Raw genomic sequence first — 13,300 nt, 5'->3', positions numbered from 1 at the left:
CCAAAAGGTCATGGGTTTGATTCCTGGTCAGGGCAAAAGCCTAGGTTGTGGGTTCCGTCTCCAGTTGGGGTGCCTACAAAAGACAACCAATCGATGTTTCTCTCTCACATCGATGTTTCTCCCTCCCTTCTCTCTAAATAACCCTTTCCTTCCTATCTCTCAAAGAGCAATAGAGAAAAGAAAAAAAAAAAAGTCCTCAGGTGAGGATTAAAAAAACAAAAACAAAAAAGAACCCTCACTCCAGTGAATCCAAAACCCAGGCTAAAGACCACCTATGTTCCTTCTCTTCCTTCATTTAGTTGTCAACACCTACTATGTTTTATTTTAAAGTTTAAAACAGAATTCAGTTATGCTGGCCAGTGTGGCTCCATTGGAACATCATTCCGTAAACCAAAGGATCAAGGCACACAGGTGAGGGCACAAACCTAGGTTGCTAGTTTAGTCCCTCGCAAGGGCGCATACAGGGGACAACCAATCCATGTTTCTCTCTCACCTTGATGTTTCTCTCTCTCTCTCTTTCTCTCTCTTTCTCTCTCTCCCTCCCTCCCTCCCTTCCCTTCCCTTCTCTGAAATCAATAAGCATGTCTTCCAGTGAAGACAAAAATATTTTTTAAAAAAACAGACTTCAGTCTTCATTAATGCATCTCCATAATGTTCCTTTTGAAACAGATCTGTTGAAAGTATGGTATCATCCATGTCCTTAGTCTTTTCATAATATTTCGGATGGACTTACCAACAAATCATATAGATTGGTTTACTCTCATGTTAAAAGCCTATGAAAATTTTATATTCTCCCAGGACTTAGCTTCTCTATAATTTACTGATAAGAGGATTCTTACTAATTAGGCGCTGGTGAGACATGTATGAAATTCCTTCCCTTATGGAATCCCTTCTCTTCTTGCTCCTTTTTAAAAATGTGAGATATTATTTACATACCAGTTTATTCTTATATTATTTAGTAATTATTATATTATTTTCCATATGAACTGTAAACCTACTACTGCCCCACTGTGTGTGTGTGTGCATATATATATCCTTCCACTGTGTATACATCCCATCCACCTGTGCTTTGGGGCCTTTTGAGTCAAAATCCTCCTCAATCACTCTACATGAAGAGCTACAATGGCTCCCAAACACTGTCTGCCATGCGTGCCCTTCAGGGCTCAGTTGGTAGCATGTGGTTAACCCCCAAGCAATACTTACTGTGAAAAGCAATGTCTTTCACCCACCTGCGCTAAACACATTTCTCTCAAAGTAGCATGACTGTGCCAGAAGGCTGATTCTGGCTAAAATGTTAGCCTAGGAGAGAAAAGGTCTGGCCCTAAGAAAACAAATCTGGAAAAAGAAGAGGCCATGGAACCCAGCCACTGCAAAGAGGGAAGCAGCTCAGATCCAGGGAAGGGATGGAAAATAGGCCTGAAACTTTCCATTTCTTGATCCCCCCTACCATATCCTCCTCTTAATTTTCTTAATATTTCTCCTTCCCTCCTAATTTTAAAACTACTCCATTTCAGAGCTCTAGCAGAAGTAAAGGGCTCAAACTGGCTCTCGGAAACATAGAGAAGATGAAAAAACATAAGAGGCTCAACCTCACTGGTTTTAATTCCCACTTCCTTAGTTATATGCCTAGATACCCAAGGAATGGTTTAGAACAGGACAGACAAGGTAAGTGCACATTTGTAATGCTAAAGAAGCATATAACTCTCTGTGTGCATTAATACATAAATGATTCATGCTTCAGATTTGTAAAGTACAGAAAGAATGGCATTATACCCATAAAAACATTGGCATTTTGGTAATAAAATTCCAAAAACTAATATAATAAACACTACAACTAGGTTCTCAGTTTAGAGGTAATGGGAAAGATAGAAAAGCTCTCACTTGAAGACAGTAAAGCCCAAATAATATGGGATCAATAGAGGAGAAAAGAAGAGAAACGAGGTGCATACAAAGACATAGTACTATGCCAAGCACTGTGGAACACAGGGGCACTCACTCCTCAGATCCATCACTCCTGACCACAGGAGGCAGAGGTTCAAAGGCGTTCCTAAATCCACACAACTTCTAAGTAGAAGAGCTGTGATGCAAACTAGGCCTTGGATCCAAACATCTGAGCCTTCACACTAGAGCCCTATAGCCTCTCAAGCAATCTAAAATATGAAGTTCCAAAGACATTCATCATTCCTCCAGGAATCACACCTGAGCCTCTTGCCCACAGCCAAGCCTCTTCTTTTAGGGAAACACATCATCCTTAACTCTACCCCTAACACAGGGTTTTCTGAGAGGGAGCCACCATTTTCTTATACTGCCAAACCTCCCTGGCCACAATGAGTGGCCAAGAGTTTGGGGATTTCTTTTAGGGTCTGTGGTTGTTTTACTCCACGCTGGAAAAAGAGAGATTCTTTCCTCTTGGTGGTGAGCCAGGGTCATAGGGGACATGAGTGCAACACTGAAAAGAAGCCTGTGTCCGACCGCAGCCACTACACACAGAATCAGAGCCCTCCCCGACCCAAGTCCCCAACAGGATCTCCACAGTAATCTCAATCACCACCTTGGCCAGTGATCTGTCCCAATAATGCCCATTTCAGTTTAAACTCATTTAAACTGAGTTCTCATTAAGAACAAAGTTCATCTGACTTCCTAATTATGACCAGAAAGGTTATTATTAATAGTTCTTTTTCTTTAAAAGCTGTTGGGTTTTTTTTAACATTCCTTAGGCTAGTCTGGAATCATATGAAGAACAAAGTAAGATCACACACCCATCCCTCACTGCCCAACAAAAACAAAACTGCCATCTGCTTACCCTCATTTAGCATCTCCCAGTTAAGCATCAGACCAGTTAAGATGAGCTCACTTTTAGGTTAATAGTAGCCATGAAAGCACTTGGAAAAAGGAGAGGAACATTCCAAAGAAATGAATTGTGATGGTTTTTTCCTCACAACTCTCTTGGAAGATAATCAGTATTATTCTCACTCTGTGTAGGAAAAAAAAGTAAGCTAATAGAATTAAAGAACAACAAAGAGACCCAACTTCTTTAATCTACTTCAGAGTGGACTTTATTGAGGTATCAGCACTTCTTCCTCCTAACTACTGACATCTCCTTCTCTGTTAATATTATACACCACACCCAGAACATATTTTCAGTAGACATTTAAGGGGGAAACGGGATTCACAAAAATAAAATTATGTATTTTATATCCTAAGATTTGCTCTTGTCTGAAATGTCAAAAGCAGAATTACTCTTCAATGCTACTTCTAGCAACACAGAGATAGCTTTTATCCATCGAAAAGGAAATATACTAAAAGATATACTAGATGCACCACTGACAGCCTACTTTGACTCAGCAACTCAACCTTTCAGAACTTGAAGCACAGATAAACACTGAGAGGGTATAAACATAAGTATGTTCAAAGATTTTCAGTGTAGTGATGCTCATGACCAAAAATACTAGGAACTGCCCACATCAGCAATTTCCAACCTTCTTCATCATGGCATATATAAAGTAACTACAAAAGTTCTGCAACGCATGCAAAAATATGTTTTTTGACAATCTGACCAAAAAATAGGTATAATTTTGATTCATCCATACCAAACACCTATTGTTGTGTTGGCTGTTGTCATTTTTAAGTTTGACAATCAATCTAAGGTAAAAGAGGTCAGTGCCCCTGACTAAACAGTCAGATATTACATGTTTTTAAAATTCTTGTGGCACACCATTGTGCCATGGCACACGAATTGAAAATTGCTGACCTAGATGTTAGCAACAAAGTATAGATAAAAAATAATAGCTAACCATTTGCAGAAGAAAATGATACATTAAAATTACATTAATTCGTAAGCAATCTAATTTATTGATTTGGAAAAATAATCATTACATACATTCAACCTAAAAAAAAAAAGCTAACAAAATAGCATGTGTAGTATAATCAGTTTTACATAAATATTCTCTCCATCTTTTTTTTATGGATATAAATGAAAAACAGTTATCTCATGGCAAAAATAAACATGAGCAATTGTCAATTTTTCACTATAACTTTGTCAGAAGTAGTGTTAGGTTTGTTCTTATTTGTACAATAGACATATCACTTTTACTGTAATAAAAACAAAATTATTGTTTACAATTAGCATTTGCAAAAATACTTCAATTGATCAGCCTCAAGAAATGTGTTGTGCTGAATATAAATCACAAAGATATGAAGACCCTGATAAAGAAGATAGCTTCCAAGAAGGACACCTGGTGGCTAACTGGACTCAAAAGCATGTCTTGAGCAGCTATTTCTAAACAGGGGCCTCTCATGCAAACACAAGCAGTACTTCAGGGAGAAGCCAGCATTGAAATACCTGCCTGCACTGTGTTTCTGACTTCTGAGCCAGCCCTTATAAAGGAGTGCCTGGAACCGTAGTTCAACCAACACGACTGAGACTCCCCATCCAGTCAGAGCTGAACTCTATATCCTCATTAGCATCTTCTTTAACCAATCAGAGTGGTTCCATTCTGACCAATAAAGTCAATGCATTTTAGACCAATCAAACTGTGAGGATCTGAGTCCTCATTTGCATGAGCAAGGGCCTATCAGGGACAAGGGTAGAGCCTTCTCTCTATATAAGCCAGCTCCCCTCTGACTCAGACAGTGTACTTGCCCTTTCCACTAAAGTCTGTGTTTACAGCTAGAGCTGAAACACCAGACAAAATACAAAAGGAGTGGAAAGGTAAGGTCAGGGCAATGCAGAACAGACCAGACTGGCAGTGAGCAAAGCAGAGCAAAGCTGTCTGGCAGTAGAGGAAAGTAGAGCCAGGCTGCCCTGTGCTGCTTTATAATTGAGCTGTAACACTATTAAGCTACTCCACAGCCCATGCTGTTTTCATAGTAATATTATATCACCATTGAGTTGTTTGCACTGAATAAAGTTTCCTTCTTCACCTTCACCACACCCTAAATTGGGGATTCCTGTTGGCACTGAATTGGCTCCAACAACCATTGGTTTACACACGTAAGTCTTAGGATTCTCAGCCAAAGTAAGAAGCCAAAGATAAAATTTTCTCCATGTTTACTTTTCTAAATTGTTCTTAAAAATTAATTATTTGGCATTTTTCTCTTAAAATGCACTCTCCAAATCAACACACACACACAATCAAACACATCCTGCTGGACAAGAACTTGACCCCTTTATTTTCACAAGGCTATTCACAGCCAACAAATTGTATCCTGAAGCCTGAAATCTTGAAGACTTCCCACATTCTTCCTCGTCCTTCATACATCCAAACATACCAAAAACAAGCACCCAGTCCTCCTCCATAATGTCTTTATTGCAATTTGCTTCTCCCTCACTTCCCCCTGGTCCTAGTCCATACGACCTTCATCAGATCCCTAACTCCTCAGGCAGTCTGGTACCCATGCTGCAATTGCCGTGCTCTCCCAAGGGTCCTTCAATGGCTGCTATTGCCTGGCAAGTCAGTTTCGAGGTCTTACCACTTTGCCAGGTTCCTCTAAGAATATTGCTCAGCTTCACTGGTGTATGAGCATCCACTTATCTGAGAGCCTGCTGAGCCATCTCTCTTCTCTTATTCAAAAAAGTACTAAAGGCCATCTCTTCCACAGAGCCTTTAAGGATGATTAAACACAGAAATTCCTAAGAGTCATCAAACGGGGCAGATAGCACTCCCTCCTCATCTGTAACCCTATCTATGTGGTCCATAATGGACAGCCATCTTTGCCCCCTACCCAAAAATCCCATGCAAAAGCAGCTGTAGCCAGATAATTCCTCCAGGTTGACCTTCAATTCTCTATTTCAAGCCACATTTCTCCAATCTTCTGATTCTTTGCCATGCTCCTTGTCATAGACTCTCCCTCTACCCAACCTGTTAAAAAGATTACTCAGTGGGGTTTGCCATATCTTGGCTTTCTTTTCAACCTGGATACCATCTGAAATTTCTCTTAATCCAAAACTCAGGCTCATGAGTTCTTTCTACAGGAATAGCACAGTTGAATAACCTGGATCTTACTTGGTACTATCTTCTGTTTCACCCATTTTCTATGCTCTGCTTTTTTCCCTTCCTGCAGTGTCTAACTTGCTAAATCCAGGAAGACATTTTGCTGTTATTTGACTTTCTATATTCCTTTTACAGTTGTTACAAAAAACATAGCTGATCACCTCTCCATTTCTACACTGGCTGCAAGGAAGCCCAGAGCCCAACACAAACTTAACTGCATTAGTTTATTGTATGCTTCTAAATTATTAGGTTGCCTTAAAATCTATAGGAATATAAATGTATCTAAGATAAGACTATTTTTAAACATTTTTTCCCTCACATTAGTTCCTATTGGGATAACTATCAAAATATACACTTAACTCCTGCTATACAAAAAGACATAGTATACACATTTCAAAATTATATAGAGTCAACTAATAAATAAAGATATGATGAAATTATTAAATCATCCTTTGGCAGCCAACATAGTAATAGCTATTTCAGGCAAGAATCATCAATGGATGCTGAAACTAACAGGTGAAATTTTATAACAAACAGGATTATTTATATAGCCTCAAAGTATCTCTCCACAAACTACCTATTAATTATAAAAGTAAAAAGTAGCAACTTTCTGAAACAACCTGGCAAACACCTCTGGTACCAGGAAGACCAAAGAGCTACCATGTACCTCCTGTTATGATGCACTGAGGATACAACATCACCTCTGCAATATACCTGACAAAAATGTGGTCTTAATCTAATCGAAATCAAAATTCAGAAATTTGAGATATATCAAAAAAGCTCAAATTGAAAGGCTATACAAAATGGACTGTACTACACTCAAAACTATTAAGTCAAGAAAAACAAGGAAATTCCAACATCAACTGCTCCAGATTAAAGGAAACCTGTGCAACCTGTGACCATTAAATGCAACCTATGGTATTTGATTGAATCATGGACCAGAAAGAAGAATTTTCCCTTTCTCTATAAAGGATATTAATAGAACAAAACGTCAAATGTGAGTAAGGTTCATAGATTAGATATTAGTACTCTATCAATCCTAACACTGATTTAGATAACTGTCCTAAGATTACGTAAATGAATGACCTCATATATAGGAAACAGACACGAATATTTAGAAGCAATGGAGTATTGTGTCTACATCTTAACTCTCAGACAGTTCACAAATTACAACGTGCATATAGAGAGAACAATAAAACAAACCAGTAGTGAAGTATTAGCTTCTGGATGAAACATGGTTATTCTTCACATTTTCTTTGAGGTATAATTGACATACATTATACTAGTTTAAGGTGTACAACATAATGATTCAATATTTGTTATGTATTGAGAAATGATCACAATAAGTCTGTCTACTTCACATCCACCACCACACACATTCAGATTTTTTTTTCGTATAATGGGACATTTTAAGATTTACAGCAAGAACTTTCAAATGTGCAATCCAGTATTACTAACTATAGTTTCCACACTGTTACATTTCCATGACTTGTAGTAAGTTTGCACCCTTTGACTACTCTTTATTCATTTCTTCCCAACTCCCCAACCCTCACACCTGACAACTACCAATCTGTTCTCTGCATCCATGAGCTTGGTTTGTGGGAGGGGCTTTGGTATTTTTTTTGAGTCCACATGTAAGTGAGATGATGCAGCATTTGCCTTTGTCTTATTTCATTTAGTAAAGATAGTATAGAGCCCTTGAGGTCCATCCATGTTGTCACAAATGGCAAGATTTCATCCTTTTTATGGCCAAATAATATTTCAGTGTATATATTCAAATATTATTTTTATTCATTTATCCACTAATGGCCACTTGGGTTGTCTCCAACTGGTGGCGTTGGTAAAGAGTGCTTCTTTGTACTTTTTTGAAACTTTCCTGTAGGTCATGTATTTTCCAAAATAGAAAATTCTAGAAGTATATAATATCCTGATTCTACTAGCACCAGTCAAAGAACTGTTTTACAGCCATTAATCTTGAAGATTTGTGTTTTTTATTTAAGTACAAAATGATTTGCTTCTCTCTCACTCAAGACCTAAACTCTTAAAGCAATCATTATTAACTGTGGGTTATCTTTACACTTTTCTTGTGTGCTCTGATAAATGAGCTACTAATATTGTTGTAATATTAGGAAGAAAGTATTGCATATCAATTCAGATGTGATTTCTGAAGTCAGATTATCCAAATTAGAATCCTGCCTCTTACACTCTCTAGTTACACAAACTTTGGTAAGTTTCTTCCCTTCTCTTGGACAGTCTCCCCAGCTGCAGAATGGGAATAATCATAGGGCTTATCATATAGTATCTACACCATGATTAAATGAGGCAATGAGTCTGAAGCACTTAACTGTTGCAGGCACATAATGAATGCTTAGTAAATGTTAGCTGTTAGTAAACATTAGCTATTGTGTACTCATCAGTCTCATTGTTGGCTCCAGTTTCTCAACCCAGGTGTTTCTTTTTCTTTTTGCTTTGACATTCAATTAATCATTCTTCTATTATATGTATCCTTATTTAAAGGGCAGCTTTCTGAAACATGGCAAATTATAAGTGTTAAAAATAAAACAAACAAGTGAAACCTTCCCAAAACACTGGTCTTCGATTAAAGGATGGGCTTTTACCCATAGGTTTTAAACTCACCCTTAGAATTCTCAGCCGGGTGCTGCTCTGTTCAGGGACTTCATTATCAACAGTGCAAAGCTGAGAGACTCGTAGCATTACAAAAGATCTGTGCCCTCTGTTCCAGAGCATAGGCTGACAAGGACTACACGAAGGCAGGCAACCTCAGCCCCACATAAAAGCTAACTTTCTACAGATCTTGTTATCACTTGGCCCCAAAACTACATTAATGGCTTCATTATCTTCCCTTTACTGACCACATGCTGCATACCAAGCACTGTTGGCACCATATGTACATTGGCTCACTGAATCCTCATACTAATGCTATGTAATAGGAATCATTAAACCTGTTTTACAGATGAGCAAAGTTACAAGCTCAAAAGTCTAACTGGCAGAGCCAGGATAGGAATCCAGACTGTTTGTACTCAAATCTGAATTATATCCAATATATTCTTCTGCCCTTGCATATGCATAAACACACGCAGAAAAGAAAACATTAATCACATATATCAAGGACACCATTTTTATCTGACAATCCACATAAATTTCCTAGAAATACCTTTTATTGAGGTCTTTTTGCTTTTGGTTAGTACTGCTCACTACAGCTTTTCCACTTACAAAACAGGCAACTGTCGGTTAAAATTCTATCAGAAAATTTCACCCCTTGCAACCAACAGAGTAACTCTGCAGCAAAAACCTGGGAAGAACAAACAACTTTTGAGAGGATGCATCACTTGATGGCAACACCAAGCAGACTACCAGAAAAAGAAACAGAAGTCACTTAATCAGAATCCAATCATTTTTTCTGGCTCTCCTCTCAAGGATGCAAAGGGAAAGATAAAAATTTCAACAAAAGCCAAGGTTTTAGTGATAGGCAAGGGAAATGAGAGGAACTTCCCTTATCTGTCAATACCTCCTCCAGCCCACTTGATCCAAGGCAGGGGTAACACTGTGTTCAAGCTTAAGGAGAAACTCAACCTTTACTTTACACAGAGATAGTGCTGCCCTGAACAGAGGTACAAAAAAGAGAGAGGTTTCTCTGAACCCTTTGAAACTCACTCCTTTTATGTCTTTGCAGCCCTGTTTAATTCCACTTCACCATTAAGGCCACTACAAATATAATGCGATTTAACAATTATTTCTGTGCACTGCCTGTAGGTAACCAATCTGCCTGGCAGTGGCAACTGTAGCTCAGCCCTATTAAAAAGCCCAACAGGTACATTGTGGCTTGCCGGAGCCAAACCTACAGATCGATTCTCCCATGAGAAATCAGGCCTGCATTATACCTAGGCTGCTTTGTGACTTGCTCTTGCTAAAACTCCCTCACCCTGAGTTGAAGCAGCAGCAAATGCTTACTGCGTATCTCCAAAGTAACTGTAACAGGGTGCGGCCAAGAGGGGGGGAGCCCAAATTGGGATTTGCAATGGGGTACATAACTCAAGGTGTCCAGGAAATATTAGAAAAATATATAGGATGTCCTCATCACCCCCCACAGGTGTGAGTTGAAGGAAAGGACACATGAAGCAGGGCCACTGAGAGCTGTTTTGCATAGCAACAGCTTTGCAGCTAACCTCTGGTATGGTTATTTAACACATCTACAAGCTTTAACTGGTTTCATAGATATGTTAAATAGCTGTGGCCATGCTCTGAGCCAGGGGGATGGGAGTGACCTCCACCCAAGATAGAACTGCGAGGGGCAGCTCCCCCTGGTTACAGCACCTGCGTGAGAGCCTGGATAAGACTGGCCCCACACCATGGGGACACACCTGCCCAGACTTACGATGGCAGCGCAGTAAAGCTGAAATAATACAAGACTTTTGGCAGGTATAACTGATTGTAGGAGGAGTGGGAAATGGGGCTGTAGAAGAAGAATGGTGTGGGGATTTAAACCCAGACGCTGCAGTCATTGAGGAGAGAACTACAGGGCTTTGGCAGAGTGGGGACCCCCACAGCTTTGCTGGGAGAGAACCACGTGGCTTTGGGGTGCTCCCTTTTGCCACGTGGCTTAGGACGCAGGAGAGACTTTGCCTGGAAGAAAAGGGGTGAAAGACTCTTGCTGGGGGGCCATGAGAAGGTACCACATGGCTTTGGATTAACTGGAGATCCTGGTGGTGACACAGCTGATGGTGCCGGGAGCCTGAACCGTGGATTTCTGCTTCTCTTCCTGAGATACGGTACCCCAGATTAGGGCAGAGGGAGAAGGAAGGACTGTGGGTGTCTGTGGGTGTCCTAAAGGACTTTAGTATTTTAATGAAGACATTGGGTCACTACTTTAAGTCTGTATAGCTTTTAAATAAATAAGCCCTTTCCTCTTCACCAGTCTCTGGCATTGAAAAATGTCTTTCCTCTGACAATAGGCATAATGAACCTAGTGGGGGGTCCTTTTGGTAATAGTGTATCATGCACCACCCCCCTTTGGGTCTGCTCTCTAACACTAACACCAGTGAGGGGTACCACTTGGTAACAGTGTATTGTTCACCCCTCCCCCACTTGGGTCCGTTCTGTAACAGTTTTGGCGACTCCACCCGGAGGATAACTACCCATAGCAGACCCACCCCCTCAGGATTTTCCCGTTTCTGAGAATTTCTCCACACTCCTCCCGAGGGCAGCGGCCACCTAATCATGCCCGGAAAGGTGAAAAGGAAACGGAACGGGGAACAGAGCAAAGAAGTGAAATGGTTTTGTTGAAAACTGGTTTCTGAACTCTGTCAGAATAATGGAGTTGTGGGTAATGGTTTGGTTAGTGTGCTGCTCCCAGGTTGCCCCTGTCTGCTCACTTACAGTTTCGGGGAGCCCAGACGGCACTAAGAGAACCTGTACTCAGGTTTGGGGAGGAAGCAAACCCCTAGGCTCTGTAAGCCGAGACTGATTGTAGGGTGGGAATGGGACAGCAAGCCATGTGGGTGCACCGCCATTTTGGGTAAAATGGAGGATGAGCCACAGGAGTGCCCCACCATGGAGGATGGTCATGTATGCAAGTCGCCATCTTGGACGACCTGCATGAATGGGGGTGGCCATCTTGGATGATGGGTCGTCCGAGAGTTCCGCCATCTTGGAACTGGGCAAGGTGGTGGGCCAAGGGTTCTCTTCCGATTATGGGCTGTGTGTTGCCACTGTGTGGGCACTGCACCAGTCAGGTTCTCTGTGCAACTGGTTCTGATAGGGAGAGCTCTGGTTCTGAAGGTCATGAACTGGGGTCCAAGGGTAACCATCTGATTCATAGGGGGTTTGCAAGGTCTAAGCTTCAGAAAGCTGCACAATGTCCCTGCGAATCTAGGGACTTTTGATGCCAGATACTGAGTTTAAGTATAGTCCTTCCCAGTGTGGGAAAGGAGCAGGGATTAAAAGTGAATTATGGTTAAATCTGGATGGGTAAAACTATGTAGGAAAGGTTGTGAAAGTTTTAAACCTGGAGGAAAGGAAACCTCAACTACTTGTTTTCTGGTTTTATGGGAAAGCAGCAAGTGTCTCCCATTGGTTCTGTTTCTGATCAGAAACCCTCTGTATCTGAAGACCTGTTTAAAGTCACCTGTAAGACATACAGAAGGTCGCCTGTAACCGGTTGGGGAGCATGCCTTTGCTGCTCAGGACCCAGGAAGGGTTGTTTGGGGCTGATGAGTGTTTCAGCCTGAGGCAAAGCAGCACGTCTCTGCCAAGAGTCGGGGCCGAAGGAGCATGTCTCTGCAGAGGCACTGGTGGACGTGCTGGTGCAAGAGAATGCCTCTACCTGTGTATTGTTCTATTTTGCTCTGCATCTGCTCTGAAAAGGAAATTGAGGATTCCAGGGAAGGTTAACACTTCACATTCTGTGTCTTATTGGAAGGCAAGAAATCATGCTCATCACTCAAACAGGATTTTTTTCCTAAGTACCAATTCTGATCCACCAAGGCAGCCCGGCCACCCAGAGTGCCTTCTTATGCACAGCTTACCTTGTAATTGCTAGAGTTCACCCAAGAAGTAGCAAGTCCATCCACAAGTTTGTCTAACATGGTCTGGTCATGCTCGAGGTCAGCAGACTTCTGTTTGTCTGAGAAATAGTCTATAAGTTCTTGGCCAACCTGCAGTCGTTTACCAACATCCTTTTGCAACACCTGTGCCAGGCAGGACTCCATGCGAGGCTCCATGGTGAAATTCAAATCCAGCGAAAGTTAGAGGGCAGTCAGGGTGACACCCTCGCAGTAAACGTTCCCAGGAGGTTGTCTCTTTGTTTGAAGATTATTAAGAGTCTGTGTTTCAAAGATGTAATCCGGGGAATGGCAACAATGCACCATGTGTGTCTGATGCGCAGCTGGTAGGGTATTAAGAGTTGTTTTTAAATAACTAGTAAAAGATAAAGGAGTGAGTGGCAGAGTGATGTTCTACTATTGGATCTCAAATACTTTGGAATTCAGCAGTCCATTCTGAAAAGTAAGAGGAGAAAATAACAAATCAGCACAGATAACATAACACTCAAAATGTTCTAAAACATTGTATCAAAGACAAAGCAGTTCATGCTGCAGAATCTATTCACAAGTGGAGAATCAGAAATGCTTGGCAACCATATCAGAATAATAATTATTATTTTTATCAGGAGAAACACTGAAGCCTAAATCAAAGAGCCAATGAGCTATACAGTCGGTGGGTTGAATGTTTTTCACAATTTTCCAGCTCGTAAAAGCACCATCTCTGCTTTAGCTGGCATATTTATTTGT

At 40.8% G+C, this 13,300-nt stretch overlaps 1 protein-coding gene across 42 annotated transcripts in view; it reads right to left on the bottom strand.

The window, feature by feature from the left end:
• The window catches only part of CLASP1 (cytoplasmic linker associated protein 1), a 291,646-nt gene that overhangs the window by 237,305 nt on the left and 41,041 nt on the right, over positions 1 to 13,300 (bottom strand). For all 42 annotated transcript variants that reach the window (XM_036023578.1, XM_036023585.1, XM_028533500.2 and 39 more), the window contains one exon: positions 12,539 to 13,009. In XM_036023578.1, coding sequence (XP_035879471.1) covers positions 12,539 to 12,733 — 195 coding nt within the window. In that variant the 5' untranslated portion in view covers positions 12,734 to 13,009. The remainder of the gene's footprint in view (positions 1 to 12,538; positions 13,010 to 13,300) is intronic.

This window comes from Phyllostomus discolor, chromosome 4 (genome assembly GCF_004126475.2).
Source record: "Phyllostomus discolor isolate MPI-MPIP mPhyDis1 chromosome 4, mPhyDis1.pri.v3, whole genome shotgun sequence".
NCBI lineage: Eukaryota > Metazoa > Chordata > Mammalia > Chiroptera > Phyllostomidae > Phyllostomus > Phyllostomus discolor.
The sequence above is the reverse complement of the archived record's forward strand: the minus strand, read 5'-3'. Positions and strand labels throughout refer to the sequence as shown.